Raw genomic sequence first — 23,126 nt, forward strand, 5'->3', positions numbered from 1 at the left:
TTTGCAGAAGGCGATATCTTAGCTCCGAGAAGATTAGCGAGTATTCTCTAGTAAAAAAAAATTTCAAGGGACGTGCAAAGAGGGCAAGGTACAGTATCTAAGTTTCATATAAGTTTTCTTTTATTTAAATCTAAGATAAATGTTTGAATTTTCTATCTTATTTTCATCATTTTTCTATGGTATGAGTGCTATGAATTTGGAGTGGACAGCAATCAGATCAGGCTATGCGGGCAGTCATCTTGACCATTAAGCTGGAAACGCTCACTCGATTTTTGGATAAAATTTGCCATTATCGGTGTAAGTACATCCATCAAGGGTCTTGCACAGTTTTATTTTGTTGATCTAATTATTAGTTCATGTTGTTCTATGTTATGTCTCCGCGCAGATCCCCATTTTGTTCCATCTATTGAGGTCGATCTTCAATTTCACTACAACCCCATAACGATATTTTTTCTTCGCAGTCGCAAATATCGTCGTAACTGGAAGAAAGTAAATGCAACATGAAATGTTCATGGTATATCATTTTTGACTTGGGATTTTCAGATTTATTTGCTCAACATATATTATTTAATACAAATATTACAATCATACAGGTTAGAGAATTTTTAATTCGTACTCTACGGAGATTCGAACCCAGGTCCGCGGGTAAACGGCACACATCGCCTTGCCTGCACACAGGAGCCCATATTCCCTAACGACTAAGCACACTTCACCAAAAAGTGATGCTACTCAGTCAGTTATATGTGTAGCAGACACACTCGTATGACGACCTAATAATAATTCTCATCTCTCTACACAGTCATTCATATGAAAGAAATCAATGTATATATAATTAATTATACAGAATTATAAATATACACCAGACAGAACGGAAAGTGCTATCACTGGATTCCATAGAAGAATGCTTGATAATAGTAGGCAGAAATAATATTTAATATAAATATTAATATCATACAGGTTAGAGAATTTTTTAAAATTTGTACTCTATGGAGATTTGAACGCAGGTCTGCGGGTAAACGGCACCTATCACCTTGTCTGTACACACGAGCCCATATATATATATATATATATATATATATATATATATATATATATATATATATATATATATATATATAACCCCAACACCCACAGCAGTTTATGGGATAAACTTGAGTAAATATATTTCTAAAGGTGGTGTGCAGTAGGTTTTTGCTGGTTTGCGTTAATGAAATGGCCCACCGACTTTTGCCTGTCAGTAAAAACCAGATAAGTAGAACAGGCTTTGTGGGAGGTCAATAACCTGGAGTTGTAAACAATGGCGCGTCCCTTCCACGTGTGACCTTTTCAAAGAAGTCTATGACGAAAGAATTAACGTCATGGCTTTTTTCCCCCATAAAATAGTTCCAATCTCCAAACACCGATAGACATAAACCGAAAACTGGCCATTTATTATTATATATCTTTAAAACACAATTGGTAAAACTCGATGTGTATTTGTGCGTGTATTTGTGTGTGATCCTTTTACGTAAATAAAACAGCGGAATGATCTACCAAACTTAAATTTGATTGGTTGCTAAAATGTAGAAGTTAGCCGAATGCGCAATGCCGACATGGTAATACAAAATAGGGCTTGACGGACATAACACTCCGAGTCAGTCATAGAGTGAGATCAGGTAATTTGTTTGTTGTTTTTCTTCAAGATAATTTGTGTGGGTTATATCGACATAAAATCTAGATAGAGTAGGCCTAGTGTAAACTTTACTGATGATCGTGTGTGCTGCGTTTTCTATCTATGAATGATTTTAGATCTTCGGTGTACTGGAGGCCTACTGTACGCTTTTAATATTCAGTATTGATGTGCAAATTACTGTATTTAATTTGTAAAAATATTTAAAACTGAATCAAGTTTTATACTTATAGTTTAGGGGCCAAATAATTATAAGAAATTCGCTAGGTCAAGGTGCCCCAGGGCGTACGTGACGTTTCAGACTTGGAACATGGCTTCCATTTGAAGGTAGTTTAACAATTGCGTTGTCGTAGGCCTAAACGTTGCCGTTTTTCACTAAGAGAAAGACGCAGGGTCTGATCAAGAGTATTTTATGTGAAGATTCTAGTTTAAAAGAAATCGTTTAGTTTGTATTAAATGGCATAATACCAGATATAACTAGTTTTACACAGGCAAAAAGTGGAATACAAATAATAACATCCTCCACTATTTCCATTTATTTGGGAGAAAGAAGGTCGTTGTCGTAGGTATAGGTCATTTCGGCCCGAAACCAGTTAAGACGGGGTCGAGGTTGGTTGGGATGTTTATGTAGATTCAGTGATGTTGATGGAGAACCATTGTGATCTATTAACCTACACATGAACGTGTGTTTGTAGTTATGGTTTATGCCTCTGTATAGTATTTGCTTACCCTCCCTTTCGTTTGTAAAGAAAAAAAAAATTAAAAACAAAATTAGATGCTGTCAGGTTTTAATATTTATACAAAAAGTAACTTGTTTATATTTGTTCAAAAGATGCAACTCCCATGGTGAAAAACAGAATTATTTAGAGCTACTGAAAATGGCGAACTGCAATAAATTGAAGAGCTTAAGAAGACTAATGTTTTATAGTAACCTTTATTCATACTAGTGCATATCCTGGATAATCAACATTTCACTGCACATTTTTTTGGCACCATGTCTCTTTTTTTTAAAAAAAACAGGCAAAAACTTGCCTTACATTGCTTATGTTTTTAATTATGATAAATATACAATTGGAGATAAGATTTTATTGAGTGACAAGAAAGACATTTTTCCATTGATGGTGGTAATGCCATCTTAAACAACATTTTGTTTAGGTTTTGGATTAAGTTTTTCGTTTGTTTTTTTATTTTATAAACTGTTGGATGGATTTTGTTGTTATGCTTTGAATATATTATTATTATTGCAAAGACAATTCATTTTGCACTATGCTCACTTGCCCCATTCACCTTGCATCAGGGTCAGTCATACAGGGTTTTGGTTAAGCTTACTGATGGATTTTCTATTTTGGAATGAATCATTATGAATTTTGGACAGTTCATTGTGAGATATGCTTACTCAACCTTTTGACCTTGGGGGTTACTTATTTCACAGTAGTGCCTTTATTATTGAATTTACTTGCAGGCCCTCCTGTTTTATTACATATAATTTATGAGACACATGAAAAGATAGTGACCAGTGGTACTAATTTCTATCTTTGGTACAATATCTCGTTTTTAGGAAATAATCTTGATGCAGCAGAGTTTTTAAGTTCACACAATACTCTTTGTTCTTACAGGTACTTTTGTCCAAGGTCACCATTTTGCAGTCGGGAACTCGACACCATGTCAGCACCCAAAAGTCTGTTAGGACATAAGATTGAGCAGTTGGAGAAAGCCATTCAGAATGTCAACAATGCCAAGAGACAACTTGGTAGAAAGAATGTTGAGGTAATGAAGAATAATTATTTTGGCTTCCTCAGTTTAAGTGATTTTCTAAACCATTCTCTATTTTTCAATGTATGTAATATGTCGATCTGATTAAAATCAGGATTTCTGATATAGCATAGCTCTGATAGATAGCTCATGTTCAGGTGACCTTCATATTTCACTATTCACTTCCTTTTAGTGGCTTATCAGATAAAGCATTGCATTTGTGTTTGATTAATGTATTTTTCACTTTCAGAAATATTAAAACTGATGATTTTATTAGTGAATCACAAAGTCATTATATCCTTTTTTCATTGTCCATTAGATCTATGTATTTTAACACATTAACCCCTGGAGGTTTTTGTCGTTTTCATAAGAAATTCAAGTAGGAAACACATTTTGAAAGCTGTTTCTGAATAAATCCAAAAACACCGACTTCCAGGTCTTCTTCCAATAACATGCTGCCTAGTTGTGTTAGAAACATTATTTTTCATTGGCTTGCACGTGAGCAGTTTTTTTCTATTTTTTTTTTTTTTTTGCTTAATGCACTCATTTTTTTTTTGTATAGAGGCCACTCTTAATTCTAAATGCTCATCTCATCCTACTTTCTGCAGAGGGTTCATCTGTCTGTTTGCAGTTAATACTGGTCTGCCTTAGATCTGAGACCAAACAGTCTAAAATCCGTACACAAAATCAGATTCTGACCACTGGCAAATTTTGGGGTAGAAAAAAGGTTTTTCACTCTGTATTTTGTAGTGCAATTAGAAATTCCAGATTTTTTGGTACCATTGTACAGCTACATCTGTCTACCTTTCTATAATACCACCCACTTTAGTGTATCTTACATGACCTTGATGCTACAGAGCTCCGCAGTAGGCTACTACCTCCTGCCACTTAAACTGTTACCAGGGATTAATGTGTTAACAAGGATTTTTTAATTTTTTTACAAATCGTCAAGGAATCGCTAAATTGTCATTTATGTGCAGTGCTGATGCACAAGTGATTAAATACGCAAGGAATTTTCAAATTTGGTGAAGTCATCATAATGCACACATTAACACAATAACCCCTGGAGGTTTTTGTTGTTTTCATCTGAAGTTCGAGTAGGAAAAACATTTTGAAAGCTATTTCTGAATAAATCCTAAAACACCAATTTCCAGGTGATATTCCAATAACATACTGCCTAGTTGTGTTAGAAACATCGTTTTTCATTTGTAATTTGGCTCATGCATGAGCAGAAGGGTAAAAGTTGGAATTCTTTTTTTTCTTTTCTTTTTTGCTTAATGGACCCATTATTTTCGTATCATGACCACTCTTTATTCTAAATGCCCATCTTATCCTACTTTTTACAAAGGTTCATCTGTCCGTTTACAGTTCATACCAGTCTGCCTTAGATCTGAGACCAAAGAGTCTAAAAATCCGGACACAAAATCGGATTCCGACCATATGTGAATTTTGGGTAGAATAAATCTGATCTAAAAAGTGAGGTTTTTCCCTCTGTATTTTGTAGTGCAACTAGAATTTCCAGATTTTTTGGTATCATTGTACAGAGGTCTCACTAGGATTTTAAAACTAGGAGTCCAAGACTCCCATTTTGGTAAAAGTAGGAGTCCCACCATCAAATGTTGCAGTCCCTTCTTTCCTTCAGAATCAACACAGACCTGAGTACATCTATTTTTAGATGGAGAGGTTTTCATAATGTAATCATTCACTATAATATAGCTTCATTACAACAGTCCATTGACGGGATCACAAATTTATGATTTATTTATTTGTATACATACATGTAGTAATTTTAGGCAATAATATCTGATTTGCTGTTTTTTTCCCATGTTTTCGCCAATACGTGTCAATTCAGAAAACAGCATTGACCTTAAAGCGCATCTCGCAAATTCCACAACATAGCATTGTCCCATACGTTTCTGACCTACATAATTTGCATTTTAAAGTTAAATCTTTAATAAAATAATACCTAGGCTTTGGTTTCAATGATTTGTATATTTTTTCTGAATATATTTGCCCGATGATTTAAGAAAACAGACAATCTAATAAACTGGTACATCCCAGACATAGCGACGTACGCCTACTGGTTCACTTACAGTTTCAAACTAATTTTATGATGAAATTCTGTGCAAGAGGCAGTTAATATATATCCAGATCACCGATTCTGATTTTAAAACACAAGTTTGTATGTTTTATCATCAAAGGATAGCATGCAGGAAATTGATAGTTGTTACCTTACTCGGAAAAGTGTTAATGGTAAATCAGCTATCAAAACATAATGCTTGTGAATGGGCATGAGTTTGTTGGTCAACGTAATTGATATAAAAACTAGGCATAGCTACTGATGCCTTCATGAATACATTTCGCTACAACACTAGAACTAACCGGGTTAAGGCAAGGGACATTTTAAAAAAAATATGGTATGGTCAGTCAATGTACCTCTCAAATAATCAAAAGACGAAATCATTTTCGCTTTCCTAACAGAAGAAGGCAAAGTTTTCATTCAGAAATGAACACAATAACGAAAGCTAAAGTTGTTTATTTGATGTACTTTTACAAATGACCACATGTACATATCTGGGTCTTTCTATCTCTGAATTCAGTCACTGTAAATATCAGTACATTTTTCCCACCTGGCCGCCAGTCAAAGCCTTTGAACTTAACGCCTAGCTATGTACTCTTATAAAATGGTAACATTTATGTACATCAAGGGGTCTTTCAGTTACTGAATTCTGTCATTGTAAATATCAGCACAGCTAACTGATCAACACATTTTCCCACAAAGCAGGTGGCTGAAGCAGGACTGGCAAATCTTTGAATTTTGCCGCGCACCTATTACATGCGTACGGAGGACTCCCATCTCAGTGCTTTTCTGTGTCCCAGATCAAAAATTGGCATCCAAATACACGTAATTAAGCGTTTCCAAGATCTCTGTTGTAGAGCTTCATCTGTCTTTCCTTTCTATAACGCCACCCACTTTAGTGTTTTATACATGACCTTCATGCTACATAGCTCGGCAGTTGGCTACTACCTCCTGCCACTTAAACTCGTAACCAGGGGTTAATGTGTTAAATAGAGGTCAGTCAGATTGCATACTATGCAGACCATCTATTTATAGATCCCTTGCTTACTCCATCCATTTTGCAATAATCTTTCTGTAGTTTAGATGCTTTTTAAGTAGCTTTGCTTGTTAATTTAAAATAAAAAAATTGAACAGATCAGAAATACAATATAAAACCAGTTGTCATAGAAACAGACTTTTGAATAAACATAAACCGAATAAACAAAATGTATATGTATTTTATTTTACAGATACTGATCACACATAAATGATACAGATAAGAGACTTGTTACACACATAAATGATACAGATAAGAGACTTGTTACACACATAAATGATACAGATAAGAGACTTGTTACACACACAAATGATACAGATAGGAGACTTGTTACACACATAAATGATACAGATAAGAGACTTGTTACACACATAAATGATACAGATAAGAGACTTGTTACACACACAAATGATACAGATAGGAGACTTGTTACACACATAAATGATACAGATAAGAGACTTGCTACACACATAAATGATACAGATAAGAGACTTGTTACACACACAAATGATACAGATAAGAGACTTGTTACACACAAATGATACAGATAAGAGACTTGTTACACACAAACGATACAGATAAGAGACTTGTTACACATAAATGATACAGATAAGAGACTTGTTACACACAAATGATACAGATAAGAAACTTGTTATGGTACAGATAAGAGATTTGTTACACACAATGATTCAGATAAGAGACTTGTTACACATAAAAATGATACAGATAAGAGACTTGTTACACACAAATGATACAGATAAGAAATTATTACACACTCACAAATGATACAGATAAGAGACTTGTTACACACACAAATGATACAGATAGGAGACTTGTTACACACAAATGATACAGATAAGAGACTTGTTACACATACAAATGATACAGATAAGAGACTTGTTACACACACAAATGATACAGATAAGAGACTTGTTACACACAAATGATACAGATAAGAGACTTGTTACACACACAAATGATACAGATAAGAGACTTGTTACACATACAGATGATACAGTAAGATACTTGTTACACATAGCTGATACAGATAAGAAACTGTTACACATACAGATGATACAGATAAGATACTTGTTACACACAAATGATACAGATAAGAAATTATTACACACAAATGATACAGATAAGAGACTTGTTACACACAAATGATACAGATAAGAGACTTGTTACACAAATAATACGGATGAGAGACTTGTTGCACACAAATGATACAGATAAGAAATTATTACACACTCACAAATGATACAGATAAGAGACTTGTTACACAAATAATATGGATGAGAGACTTGGTACACACAAATGATACAGATAAGAAATTATTACACACTCACAAATGATACAGGTAAGATACTTATTACACACACATACAAATGATAAGAGGTTTATTACACAAATGATGCAGATAAGAAATTTATTACACACAAAATTGATACAGATAAGAAACTTATTACACAAATGATAAAATAATAGGCTTATTTAATGTTACACACACAAATGATACAGAAAAGATACTTGACACTGCAGATGTGCTTAAATGCATACTCTGGAACTGCTGTTATATTGTTGGACTCGTTACAAAATAAATAGGTATGTGAACTTTCACACAGGTAAAATCCCAGATTCAATCCAATGTGAGCCGTCAGCTGGAGGCACTTCGAAACCGTGAGGTATGGCTCCTGAACCAGGTGGACATGGTGACAGGTGCAAAGGAGGAAGGTTTACAACAGCAGCAAGCACGACTTAACAAAGCATTGGGAATTCTCCAGAGCGGGATTGTCTACCCAGAGCTAGGGGACAGCTTATACAACTGGGAAAGAAAACTGCAATTGTGAGTCAGACTTTAAAAACAAAATCTTTTTCTACATTGTCTGATAGAAATATATTGGTATTGTCTTTATAGCAGACATTGCAGTGCAGTTTTCAAGACTGAGATTGGCTTGATGATTTTGTTGAAATCAAGACTTAGTCCACAAACAAGTTTGTTCTATAAAGGCATATTTTTTTCCATTAAATTAATACTTCTGGTCTCAGTGTATTATATATTAAAGTATGCACAGGTGTTCAGGTCACCAGGTCATGAAGCCAGGCGAGCTCATGGTTTGGCCCTGCATCTGCCAACTATTACTGTTTTCAGTATATCAAAATCCACTGAGCCAATTTCAACCAAACTTGGCCAACATCATCCTTGAATGAAGGCCTTCCCAGCATGTCCAGTACCTATAACATTATAACATTTCTGCAAGTTCAGAGTGAGTTGCTTTCACAATTTAATGGCCATTTCAGAATTCAGTTCACCTCATTATCATTGATTGCAGAAATCGTTTGAGCAGGGAATTAATGGTAAAAGAGGAAGGAATGTGAAGGCGTTAAAGCAAATTAAAGAGTGATTACTGAAAAAAAAAATACATGTAGTGAGACTATATTTAATAGCATTCATTTCTATGGTCATCAATGCTTCATCCTCAGGCTCAGCTAATGTGGGTATGTGAGAAAGCTTGCCAGTAGCTTTTCGTGGGTCGGTGGTTCTTTCAGGGGGTTTCCCGGGTTCTTCCTCCACCATTAATACTGGCCGCCATATATAGCCTATCTTGTGCTGAAAAATGGCGTTAAACACTACAACAAATCATCCTCAGGCCTTTCATTAAATTCACATTTTTGAGTTGTCTAAACCATCTCAATACACATTGCCTTCTGTACATCTTACAAGGTCTCAGATTCACTGATAAAGGGCCTTTAGCTTCCTTTTCTTCTGTTGAGTATTTGTTATTGAACATGTAATTTCAGTTGTCTCCATTTCTGAGTTTTCCCAGGTCTGTACTATTATGGCTGATTGCACAAACAAAAAGTGATCATGTTATAATTAAATTACATCTGCCAAATATTTTTAATATAAAAAGAAAGTATTGGTGTCATTTTCTCATAAGCACATTGAGATTCTAAATGTCAAAGAGGGACCAGTCAGCAGTTTTTACTTGTTATTTTTCACTCACCAATTTAATTGCAAATGTGACCATTATAATTGAATCTTGCAATGCTGCTTTCAGGTTTGTACAAATGATGCTAATTAACCATCAGTATGGCTGCCATTACTAATCATAGAAAATTTGTTAAATGACTTCTCAAAATTGGCTCAGCAGAACCGTTACTAATCATAGAATTTGTTTTAAATGACTTATCAAAATTGACTCGGCAGAATTTCATCAGATTTAACAAAGCATTCTGACAAATGCTGCTAATTTGCCATTAGATGTGGTTGCTATTGCTTAAAATTGAAAAAAATCCTTTTAAAAATTTGACACCACTGAACAGTAAATATTAAATGTGCTGAAAAGTATGATGGCAAAAGGTTCTATCAAGCTGGTAGAATTTGGCTGCCATTTCCATCCATCCATCACTCATACTTCTGCTTCTGTTGCACAACTTTAAAGCTGTTTGAGATAAAGGAATGAAATTTGGGTGGGTGAGAAAGCTTGCCAGTAGCTTCCCATGGGTCAGTGGTTCTTCCAGGAGTTTTCCCTGGTTCGTCCTCCACCAGTTATACTTACAGCCATGTTATACTACTTACTATCTGCCCTCAGACATTGAGCTGTAACTAATAATAGAAATCTTAAAATTACTTATTTTTAAAAACTACTTTACAGAATCTGACATTGTTTGATAGAAAGCATCCTGGGACGAAGGGTTTTCAATTTTATACTGTTGATAAGTCTACCCTCAAATACATCCACCATTCTCAACAATGGGCTTGACAAAGTTTGACAGAAAGCATCCAGCCTTCAAGGCTTATTGATATGATTGATGCCAGTCTGCCATCAAATACATGGCCATAGTTAGTGAAAGACCTTTAAATGACTTTTCAGAAACTGTTGAGTATGATTTGAACATCAGTTCCTGGTCTAGAGGGCTTTCGCTTTTGTGGATCCAAATGGTGTCAGACTGCTATTAAATATGTTGGCCATTACTAAAAAAACATCAAAATACTTGTAAGGAATTCTTCTGAGAATTTTACTAAATTTGACAGAAAGCATTCTGTCATTTTTTTATCATTTTAATATGAACTCTTTGAAATCAAAGTACCCTCGCATATATTTTTTTTTAAATTGCCTTCCCTGGGTACTATGTATGTTTAAATGGAACAGCCCTGTCATAAAGGATATTATATTTAAAGTAGAAACTCCTTCAAAGGACTTCTCTAAAACATTCAGAATTTGATGAAAAGCATTCTGGCTTAGAGGGTGTTTATTTTTATACAAATTATACCAATCTGCAATCAAGCAGGTGAACTCTGACCTTGGACCAACATGAGCTTATTTGTTTCTTTGTATTTTTTGACCGGGGGAGGGGGTGTACAAAAAAAAAACACATCAAGAAAGAAGTGGTGACACTGACTGAGGGAAGTTTAATTTAATGCTGTGGTTTGGGGTTCAAACCCTTATTCCAGCACACAAAGATATATTTTCATCCACACAAAGCCATTAATTTCATCTGCTTCATCACTTTCCTCTTCTCAAAAACCAAATGACATTAAGATTACAATCATGGTCAGATGCAGATCATGTTTAATCAGCATGCAATGTATATATTTTTTTAGAAAAGCAACTGAGATAGTATAACATATTTAATTTCTTCATAAAGACTTGACGTGGATGATCTTCAACCTGAGGAGAGTCCTTTTATCTCCTTCAAGGCTGACTCAAAGGGATTGCGAGACGTAATAATGAACTATGGCAAAGTTGTTGACTCACCGGTTGGCATCAAGACATCCTTTATGGAACCTGATCGTCCATCTCTTAGTCTTCCACCCCATCTGGAGGAATACGAAGATGCCCAGCATCATGTTCTGTACAAGACTTTAGAAGAGATAAGCAGAAGCAAGACAAATGAGCCCTATGTAAGTTATGTAAATCATGCCTTGCTTTATCAGTATAAATATTTGGATAAGCCTGGAATGGTCTTTTTTCCAGCATGCATGTGTCTTCCTGTCCAACTCCAGGGTTCCCCTTGGGATTTGAAACTGCAGAGTCATGGACTCCTGAAATTTCCATGAGTCCAAATTTGAAAACTAAGGGTCAAAGTCTTATAATAACACAATTTTAAAACTTGTTTATACTTGTGGACAAGATTTGCATGATACTATAAAATCTGTACTGTTGACATGGCAATATATAAAGGTCACCTTTCAAATTTCTTCCACACATCCCTGATTTTTTGTATGCATTTTGAAGCAATGTCAGTGCATATCTTAAAAGCATGTTCATTTTCACAGTTGGAGTCATTATCACACAGATGTGCCCCAGATAAATAAGTACAGTTATTCCTCTAGACCATGGTATTTATATGTAATACCTAAATTTTAAAATTCACATTTTATACAAGTGTCACACAGTCAACAATAGAACAATGTGCAGTATAACGGTAATATTAGAAATGATCAAATAGGAAATAATTCCTTTATATACCAGAAGAGTAGCCAATTTATGGAGAATAAATTGAAATCATTAAATATCATAATGTTGTTTTTTTGTTGCAGATGGTATATTTCTAGTCGTTATTGTTGATTTTACATCTTTATACAAAAGTGTTAAAATATCAGTCGTCTCTGTGTCACTCAAACAATCGAGTTATCTTAGAACAAAAGATTAAAGTTGATATTGTTGCCATTTATTACACTTCTCGTGTGAACAATGCTAATTGATTAGTAGGCCATCGAGGTGATTGGATATTGCAGATAATGTCATTCAAACAGCAAGAATGTCAAAGGTTATTATATAGTACTGCTTATGATGTTTAAATTTAAGGAAAAATTTCCTCCAGTCAAACTTAATTTCACAAGTCAAGACCCAGGACTATTGGTCATAGGGAAACTGAACTCGTTAGCAAAACAGAGATGTGGAACATTGGAGAGCACAAGGTAAAGAGGCTGTCTCAAATTTGATTCACTTAGAATGGTCAAATTATGAATGTACAAAATTATGAATATGTGATTATTCACCAAGGGTGAATAAAGTATGGATAGATCTGCATATTTTAAAATTTAGAATAAATACGAGAACATTCAGTATGCCAAACAATTGTATCACATAATACAGATAGCGAAAGAAAACACAATTTTGTATTTTTTATACCTCTACAGCTGAAGATTTTATTTCTTTTTACATTTAGCTTCCTGTCGAAACTTTGTTGCAGTGTTACTACTGGTACCTCTAGTCTATAATGCCAGACAAAAATCCATGTTCCCGGTCAGCTGACCATCCCTGTTTTCTGCTTTCTCATTGCCATCCCTAGCACTTTTTCCCCCCAGTGGTATTTTTTTAAAAATTAAATATATCTATAATGACCTGTCTACCCTAATTTTAAACCAGTGCAATAGGAAACACAATATTTTTTTGTTTTGGCCTAAGTACACGGGGTATGGTGCAGTCCACATCCAGTGAGCTTAAGGTTTATTGGTTTTATCATTCAAGCTCTTTTGCTAGTGTAACATGGAGTGAACCAAACTCATTAATTTGAAATAATGTAGGACATAAACTATTCTCTGGTAATACTGTACACAGAAGAAAGAAAAAAAACAAGCACATTTTAGTTAAGATATAATACATAAATATTAAGTATACACAATTCATTGAAAAAGTCAGTGATAGTTTCTCACAGCTTTGTATGTAAATTGTTGGTTATTATTGTTATAGCCAGTGAATGCTATATTTCAGTCCATGTTTCTATAACTCATTAGAGTTGTTCAAGTTTTGGGAAATTTCTACCGGGTACCCATCAATCCTAATGCTTGATTACCCGGTACCCAATCAAAGGGAAATTATATTAAATGTGAACCTGAACTGCTTTGTTGTAGGTTCACACATGCCAACCTCCAAGAGAGGTATAAGCGTAACTATTACTAATATAAGTGGCAAAAAAGCATATTCTGAGTATAAAAAGAGCAATTTATATTACATGAGATAATTACAGAAAACTATGAAAAAAAGTACATATTTATATTATTTAATGTAAATTTGCTTACCTAGATCTGCAGTTAAATTTGTTGTCACAAATCAGCTAAGGGGCCCCGAGTGGCCAAGTGGTCTAAAGCACTCTCCATTACGGATCACTGCCATCTCACCTCTGTCTGCGTGGGTTCAAGTCTAGGATTCAGCCAATGTGGGTATGTGAGAAAGCTTGCCAGTAGCTTCTCGTGGGTCGGTGGTTCTTTCTATGGTTTTCCTGGGTTCTTCCTCCACCATTAATACTGGCTGCCATGTATAGCCTATTGTGTGCTGAAAAATGGCATTAAACCCTACAACAACAACAAATCAGCTAAGTCCATGTGGATCAGTAGTTGATACAAGAGTATTGACACAAAAGAAATTGATAAATTATTTATGCATAACACTCACTTTAATTAGTCTACATGTATACAGTAACTTTTGCGAATAGTCATAAAGTCCACAAATGATATAGTATCCTCAACCTGACTTGGTTTTCCCTTAATGATAGTCCACTGCAACATGTTTTTAAGTTTAACAAAATCCCTCTCTAACATTTTTCTGTCATGATTTCAACCATTGCAAAATTTGCTACATCTGTCAGTCACATCTATACAGCCCTTTTTTTTTTTTTTAATGATATCCAGCACCAATTTATTTTCAATTTAGACTGGTCCTCTGCATATGTAGTATAAAAAAAGGATGAATCAATGACAAGTGGTTTCACATTTAAGAATCCATTCTGTTTTCTAGAACTGTTTCATGTATATATAAATGCAAAACTTACCTTATTTACACATGTAGTGGATTTTAATGAGATCTTTTTCAGTGTTATTAAATAACAACGATTTCCCATACATTTAAGTATTTCAGTGAAAAATTTCATTCTGTATAGTTGTCTATTTCGTTCATTTTTTCCTAACATGGTATAAGAAGTGCATGTTACGGTAACCAAGTTTTTGTGTTGCCCTTGCCGTGACAAAAATATTTGTCTTGGATTTCCTGCTAATAAAAAAATAGTTATGTAAACAAACATGTGGACAGCAGCCCTGACTTGAACAGCTGACATTCACTCCAGGTCACAAACTGGAGGCAAAAATGGCATTAGGTAAATCTGACATTAATATTGTGCTTTTTTTAAAATTTGAATTGTAGTACATATTTAAATTTAATTTCATCGAATATTTCTTAATCAGTACTTACTGTCACTGTCGACGAAAAGGTATTGACCCAGTTAATGGCATCAGAATCTCAAAACAAGCATGTTTAAGTCGCGAGAAAATTGGCACATGAACCAAGTCAGACCAGCTTGAAATATCAGCATAGATTCCTAAATAGGTCGTGCGAGAAAAGGAGAGAAGTGTCCTGCCTTGTATAATTATATAGTACATGTATGACAAGTAAATTGTAAGCAACCATATGAGCCCCTGTGATGATGAATACATGCACACGCAACACGAGCCTCGAACTGTAATCATTATTCTGTGTCTCAATCTGAACTTGGAAAACTTTTTTTAACAAGTACCCAGATGTTCATTTTATTACCCAGGTTATTATTAGTGGGCAGTTACCTGGGTAACTGGTGGCATCTTTAATTGTCACTAGATGAAAATAAAAAAAGAAAAAATCTGAGCACTAAAGCTTTGAGTTGTAAATGATTGTACCAATTTCTTTCATAATTTAAATTGTGATTGTCAAATGAAAACTGCCAAAATGATATCAAATTAGTGAGTTCCATCTAGAAGTGATGCAACAAATATTCGATTCTTGAATTTTAGATGCTGTTTGATTTTACGACTATGATAAGCCAAATGAAACATAAATTTGAGGCTATATTCCATACCTAGTTCCATTTTTACAGCTAAGATTGTATATTCCTCTTGGAAACACAGATCTGTTGGAATCTTAGTTGATGTTTAATTAATCCTTTATTCTTTGGAGATTTTTTTCCAAAGAATTCATTAAGTTATCGAGTGGTCAACACATTATTGACCAGCACCATCCTGTAACAATATTGAGAGTGGAAATTTGTTTAGTAAGATCATGTTGTTAAGAAAACCTGGCAATGTATAAAATCAGGCATATTAAAAGAAATGGTAGAGGAAAAAAAGATCTTATTCAGACTGACCACCCACATGTCTTTGTTCCATTGAAACCAGAAATGTGCATACTATTCTTGTTGACAATGGGGCAGCTAAAAGCTTCCGAATTTTTTTTGCACTGAACAGATTCAATAGATGTCTGGTTTTGTACTCAAAAGAGTAGACAAGTCATTTACCTAGGTCAGCAGTGTCAACCTAATCTGAACTTCTTGTTTTGATAAAACATAACTTTTGAAGTCATTTATGTACTTGATGCCCATAAACAATCAGGCATAGTAGTCTTGTATTAAAATTAATATTTTTTATGCTGATACTTTTTTAACAACTATTACAATTTAGCATCCATAGATTTCATTGCATTACAGGTGGGTTTGCAGATTTTCTCGGCACGAATTAATGAGGATGTTATCATAGAAGTATCACCCATAATGCTTCTTGACATTATCACAATGGTTAGAGATAACTACTTCTTTGGTATAATTTGGGATACATTTTTCAAAACTTCTTGGTAATTTCATTAAAGTTTAGTTGGGCATCACATGTCACATTGCTCCATAAAAGTAATGCAGGTAAATTCAAAGAATGATTTACCTCCCCTGTTTTCGTTTTTTTGTTGTTGGTGTGCCAGGAGCATAAAATGATGATTTGCAAGAAAACATTTCTCATTCTGTTTCTTCTAGCTGCAAACTTCCTTCCATCACTCAGTAAAATTTTCATACTTTTGCATACGAAAGATTAGGAGGAGATATGCCAATCTGCAGTTTTAAGAATTGACAGGTTTTTTGAGGGAAAAGGAGACTTGTTTTGATCACTTTTTACATTTTTTAGAGATAATAGTGTGAAACTTTTGTCGGTTTCTCGCAGCGAATTTTTCAGTGGTTGAAATATTGTTTATTTTTTATTTTAGGTGAATGTACACCTTCCAAAATTGTCTCCTCGTCTTGAGGATTGGCTAGCTGTACCCTCCACTGTTACTACGCCTTCCAATACCACACATAAGTTGTCATTACCTAACTTTTCCAACAAGACCTCTGATTGGCTGAAGCAACCTTTTACCATGGATACAGTTCCCCCCGTGACCAGCATTTCCTCTGATGTCAGCATCCAGAGATGGCTACACAAAATCAAACAGGACCCTTGCGAGGAACAGGAAGATGATTTCGAGATGATTGAAGAACAGGCGGAATGGAGCTCAGGTAAACAATGGAAAGTTTATCTACATCTTAAGTCAAGCATCTTAATTTCACTTTTAACATTTACTAAACAAAATTTTGGGGTTAAATTTACTAATGCTTATGTCTGACCAAAATATGTAATCAGAAATTGAACCAGAGTGTGTAATCAGAGAGCAAAGTATTATGACTCGTTATCGTTGATGTGCTACTTTTAATTCATCATAGGTGTACAGCTGTGGCTTTGATCCAGTTAAACATTCCATCATGTCTATATTGTGTCATTCGTACAGTAGTGTGTTTGCTGCAAGTTCTTTTAAGTTTTGAGGTTAGTTGGAATGAATTGCAAAAATATCGAGTTAAATATAATTCATAAATGGTTGGAGAGTATGTTCACTCCACAGCATAACTCAAGTTTTTATGCAGTCTCGAATCATTTATGTTATAAATATATTTGCACATTTTAAAGAGGAAAGTGGTCTTGAAATGTAATACAAATTGGTGTTATAAATCTTAATAACATTCACCTAGAGACATACAGGTGGTACTGATCCCCTTGATAGGTAATTAATATGATGAAACCATTTTAGATTTGATGATCAAATAAACTATCTTTTATAAAGCAGGTTTTTCAGGGTATTTCTTTGTTGTTTTTTTTTTTAATGTTTGAAGTTAGACAAAACTGGATCTTTATGAATTTGTCAGGTCTTGGATCAAATGATAGAGATAAAAAGTCCTCTTTGAGTTCACCGCCAAGTCCTTCCCAGTACTGGATTCTTCTGAAGGAGAGGGATGCAGAGGGAGCAGGACCCGAGCAGAATACATCTCCAATAGCTGAATGGCTGAAAAAGGTTTGTTAAATGGGCTTTTCATTAATTGAACTGTTTCTTTCATCATGATTTGCTGATATACGTACTAAAACTTCACAACAGCAGTGATTTCATCAGGATATTGCACAGATGGGAAATTGGTAGTTTCTGAAGGGGGATTGTCAGTTGTTGTTTTTTTTTGGGGGGGGGGTAGCAGCTTTTGTATGAGCTCAGTTTCTATTAATATAACCCTTATAGTATTTTTCAACAAATGTTTGTGTTTGTGATTACTTGCAATGAATAAAGATGTTGTTATAGGGTTTAACGCCATTTTTCAGCACACTATATGCTATACATGGCGGCCAGTAGTAATGGTGGAGGAAGAACCCGGGAAATCCCCAGAAAGAACCACCAACCCACAAGAAGCTACTGGCAAGCTTTCTCACATACCCACATTGGCCGAATGAATAAAGATGAAACTTGTTAAGCTTTATTATTGGCACAGTAGTAGAAATTGTACTACACTGTATGCATTTGAACTGCATATAACAGAAGAGACATTACTGCCAAATACAGAAAAATGCATGTCTGCCATTGTACAGCTTGTCTTATGCTGCTCAGTATTGCTGAAACGATTTTAATAACTAGATAATCAGGAAAAGCATCTCATGGCTCAGTTGAAAAAAATTGGTAAGTACTAGCTACGGTGATTGCTAAAGAAGTCAATCACTGGTATGTTCAGTTAGAGCTTTATTAGTTTCAATTTTGCATTCTTTTGTTGTCTTCATATCAAATTAACTGTGCACCATTTGCACTGGCTCACTCATTTTTAAGGGGGCTGGGTCATTAAATTTAAGAGGAGTTCATGTAATTGCTCATCCTAGAGAAAACACTTAACAGGACTTATAACTCGTAAATGTACAAATCTGCATTGTGATTGTGTAGTATCATTTGGGAAGGGGTCACAAAATTTGACAGTAGAAACACTGCAAATTGAATATTTCACAATTTAGTAATGCACTGTTAAGATAAAGGTGTACAAATGGACAATAAAAAACCTTTTGAAAAATAACTACTATTGTTGGTAGGAAAAAAATCATTAATTTATTTTTTGTATGACCAATATATAGAAATATTTGAGACTTGGTTATTTAATTGCAGGCAGTGGCATCAACAACAATGTTCATTCTAAGTTTGGAGTCAAGGGAGCCAAATTGGTCACACCATCTGTTTTGATTGGGCCAAAATACAGAGGGTCAAAATGAAGGAACTTGTATTACACTAGATGAACTGTCTAAAGTGTACAGGACAAATAAAACAAGAAATAGTATTGTGAGCCACTCACTGACAATTTTAACTAAATAAAGGATCCTTAACATCAAGTTCATTTCATGGAAAGTATAGATTGAAGTGCTCTCCTTTGTTGAGTTGCCTTCCAGATATCAAGATCTTGACCGAAATCAAATTATACAGTGTTAATTTTTATTATTGCTTTTTTCTTCTTGCTGAATTGAAAGTTGGAACAACTGGTTGTAAATGGATTCATTTTGCAGATTGAACATTTCGTGTTGTTTAGGATTTTATCGTATATCAACCATGACATACTGAACCGCTTTGGCTGCAAATTCAGTGTTTTCAATTTTTTCCTCATTGCTGGTCATTCCTTCAGTCTCTGTCAATGTTTCATTGCTAATATTTATAACAGTTTATAGTTCAGTTACTTTTATTTTTTTATATAAATCTTTCCACATAAAATAACAAGAAATCTACTTGATTTTCTCCAATATTTGAATCTATTCATTGATTTGATCTGACTCAAAAAAGGCTTATTTACAGTGGACTATCAGAACAAGTGCTGTAAAGATCTGTGTGTTTGCTTTGCCACATTTGGTTGTTAATGTTTTAAAAGTGATGATGATGGGAATAAAAAATATAACAAGTGATTGTATGGGCTAGTGGAAATGCCAGTGCGCCTTTTTAACCCACTTACCAGTTGCCAGTGTGCCATTTACATGCAGAGTACACCAGTAGCGCTGTCTGAATTGAACACTGTTAAGACTCTGTCATGATGGAAGATCATTCAAGCAGACAACATAGCAAAGTTTGACCATACGTTTTGAGAATGTTTCATTTTTACTTTTATCTTTTTCTTGTACGTATATTACATAATTTTAACACCTATACGATTCACTTTTCTTACTTAGTACCTTATCTTTATCTTCCATGTTTGCAGTTTTATTTTAAGATTTTTTTTATTAAATTGGCACCATATAGCAGATGCAGTGCTGAAACGACGTTAAATCCTATTATATAGAAACAGTTCTGTTAAGGCCAGGTTTGAAAGACTTTGACTTTAAGGTTCTGAATGCGACCTTTATAACCGTAGAATGTCAACTGTGTGCTTTCAGATGAAGGAACTGCCATTGGAGGAGTGGTTACTTCCAAAGAAGGAAGATGAAAAAGTGGTCCAGCCAACCAGTAAATTCGAGAATTTCTTCCAGAACCTGAATTTAGATCACACAATGTGGCTTCTTCCCCAAGGGTGTCAGAAGAGGAAATCCTATTGTCAGGGAAATGATGAATCAAAGACTTTAAATCAGAGCACCACTGTCTATAGCCACTCTTCATCCAAAGATCCATGTCCTCTTGCCAACATCAGTCGTTTTGGAAAATCCACTGATGCTATCAGAAATTCCGACAATCCCTGGCTGAAGACCACAACTTTATCTACCATCAGTGTTAAATCGTTTACCCTCCCTGACAAGTTGCAAAAGGATAACGATATTAAATCTTGGTTACTGAATGGTCATGTCAATGTCCTGCCCACCACACCACTACCTTGCCTTGAACTAGAGAAATACAAAGCAAGAACTAAAGATATGTGTTGGTTGAAGAGCCAGCAATCAAAATTGGGGACTGAGAAACAAGACATAGATTTGAAATTTTCATCAAAATTTGAATCCGCAACCTCAGTTACTTGTAGTGATCAGTCTATATGGCTCAGTCCCCTTAGTAACAAGGAAAAAATGTCAAACTTAACTCCCAAAGGTTCTTTTTCTAATTTCTTCGATTATCAAAAGGGAAAAGAAACCAGATTTTGGCTTTTGCATGGTGATGAAGCACAAATGAAAGAAACAAATTTGATCAAGTCAAGAACAGATGAAACTACAGGTGAGAAGTGGCTGTATTTGAGACAGACTCCTGCTGCCACAAAACAAGTGCAAACAACAAAATAAAGAGTCAAAAATGAATTATGAAAAATTTTAGTTATTGACATCTGAAGTTCCTATCATGTATTTCATAGTTGTGAAATGTTTATTCCACAAACCAGGAAGAGTAATAAAAATATAAAAAAACTTGTAATCTGTAACATCATATAGAATTGTACAATGACTTATAATTCTCTCCACTTTGTGTAAATAATTTACTGTAAAATGCAGGATTTCTGTCATTATGTAATGGTAACATGTCTGTTTACTTTGCAGTGCGTCTTGTACTAATTTCATCAGATACAGCTGTTTTAGAATTATTCATTCTGACTGACTTTAGCATCAGTGGAATGAGTATTATTTTCAAGGAAGTTTTTCACTTGCTTTTAGCACACTGGACTGTAAGGCCAAGTGAGCTTTTAGAATGGTTCTGCATAGGTTGTATGTTTTACTGCAATTTTCAACTTCTCCAACCTTCTACAAATGATGCTGGGGCTCCGAGTGACCAAGTGGTCTAAAGCGCTCTCTGTTACAGATCACTCACCTCTGACTGCGTGGGTTCAAGTCTCGGATTTGGCAAATGTGGATATGTAAGAGAGCTTGCCAGTAGCTTCTTGTGGGTCGGTAGTTCTTTCTTGAGTTTTCCCAGGTACTTCCTCCACCATTAATACTTGCCGCCATGTGCAGAAAAATGGTGTTAAACCCTACAACAACAGCAACAAATTATGCTAATCTGCCGTTAGATGTTGCAACTGTTAATGAAAATAGAAAACCCTTTAAACAACTTCACAAAACTACAAAACAGAATTTGACAGCATCCTTGCATACAGGGTATTGAAGTTGGTACCAATGATGCTGATCTATCGAATTTGACCACTATTACAGAAAATAGAAAATCAAATTCTCAAAGCAGCTTGATAGAATTGGGATCAAATTTGACATAAAATATTCAGAAATGAAGGGGTTTTAGGTGTGTTCAAATGATACCAGTCCACCATCAGATATGGCTGTTATAAAAATTAAAAAGACACATAGTAAAATAGGACAGAGATATGAAACGAACACATAATAGAATTTTGGCAACCCTGAGAGAAAACATCCTGGCATTGAGGCCAGTTGGTATTGAACAAATGACCTTGATGTCGCATCAAATATGAATGTAGATACCAATTACTTTGAAATTTTGTTTTTATAACTTATGCAGCCAACAATCTGTGAAGAAATTGTGGAATTCTGCTGAATATCCAGGCGAACTTATCTTTTGTTTGACTGCTGTTAGTCATTATCATCAGTTATGCTGTTTATTATTGGTGCATTTTCTTATTTTTATCCGCTATTTGAGTATAATTTTGTTGTATCCAGTTTGTTCATTGGCTTTAGGCATTTACAATACTGAAAGTTGTATTGGTGATGTTTGAAGTTTAATCAGGCTTCCCAAAACATTATGCAAGTATTTAAGATGCAATGGTTTATAGTACACCATATGTGTACAGTGGTAATGTATCAAATTGTCACCTTTTGGTGATCAAAACTTTTAGCAGACAAATAATAATTGTAATTTCATTCTGGATTATAATGTAACCAAATACATTAATGAAATGTCTGCTAATGATTTTGTTCTTTAACATTGTTTTATTCGGTGAAGAAGTTACGTTTTATTTACTATCAGCAAAATTTTGAACTTTTCTCATTTTGGCATTTTCTTTGATGGAAAAAAAGCCGAACTAAAGTATTGATTCTAATGGTGCTGTAAGCCCATGTAATGGTATAAATTGATCATAGGGAAATACACTGTTATGGTCTGTAATTTCTGAGTGGCTTATAAATGGGATATAGTAAGTTGGCACTTTACATATTTATGTATTTGTCAGTATGCTTTAATTAAAGGAATCATCTGGTAAATAATATAACAGTTAAAACTGCGTGTAAAAATTATTCATAATGTTGTATTTTAAGTTGTAAAATATTGCATTTTCCAGCTATATATATATATATATATATATATATATATATATATATATATATATATGCCCTATCATTTTAATTAAACATAAAATGTCATCGGAATTTGCATTTCTTATTTATACCACTGCTGTCGGGGTTAGTGAAGATAACAAAATGATGTAACTGAAGAATTTGTATGTGTGTGTGTGTGATTTGGATTTTTAACATAGCTTTAACAATTTTTCAGTCATATTGCTACAATGTCTGCAGTGTGACAGCTTATAGTGATGTCTAGCACTGGGGCATCATGCCACAGACATGTAGCATGATGTCCCCACCCAGTCACATTATCCTGACA

At 34.5% G+C, this 23,126-nt stretch overlaps 1 protein-coding gene across 1 annotated transcript; it reads left to right on the forward strand.

The window, feature by feature from the left end:
- Positions 1-1,519: 1,519 nt before the first annotated feature.
- Positions 1,520-22,885, forward strand: LOC149803746 (uncharacterized). The gene is made up of 7 exons (XM_089953506.1): positions 1,520-1,655; positions 3,286-3,436; positions 8,163-8,383; positions 11,191-11,446; positions 16,542-16,830; positions 17,512-17,657; positions 20,024-22,885. The coding sequence occupies exons 2-7, from the start codon at positions 3,332-3,334 to the stop codon at positions 20,849-20,851; spliced, it is 1,845 nt and encodes a 614-aa protein (XP_089809632.1). The 5' UTR covers positions 1,520-1,655; positions 3,286-3,331; the 3' UTR covers positions 20,852-22,885.
- The last annotated feature ends 241 nt before the right edge of the window (positions 22,886-23,126 follow it).

Source organism: Sinohyriopsis cumingii, chromosome 3 (genome assembly GCF_028554795.1).
Source record: "Sinohyriopsis cumingii isolate HCF-2022 chromosome 3, ASM2855479v2, whole genome shotgun sequence".
Taxonomy (NCBI): Eukaryota; Metazoa; Mollusca; class Bivalvia; order Unionida; family Unionidae; genus Sinohyriopsis; species Sinohyriopsis cumingii.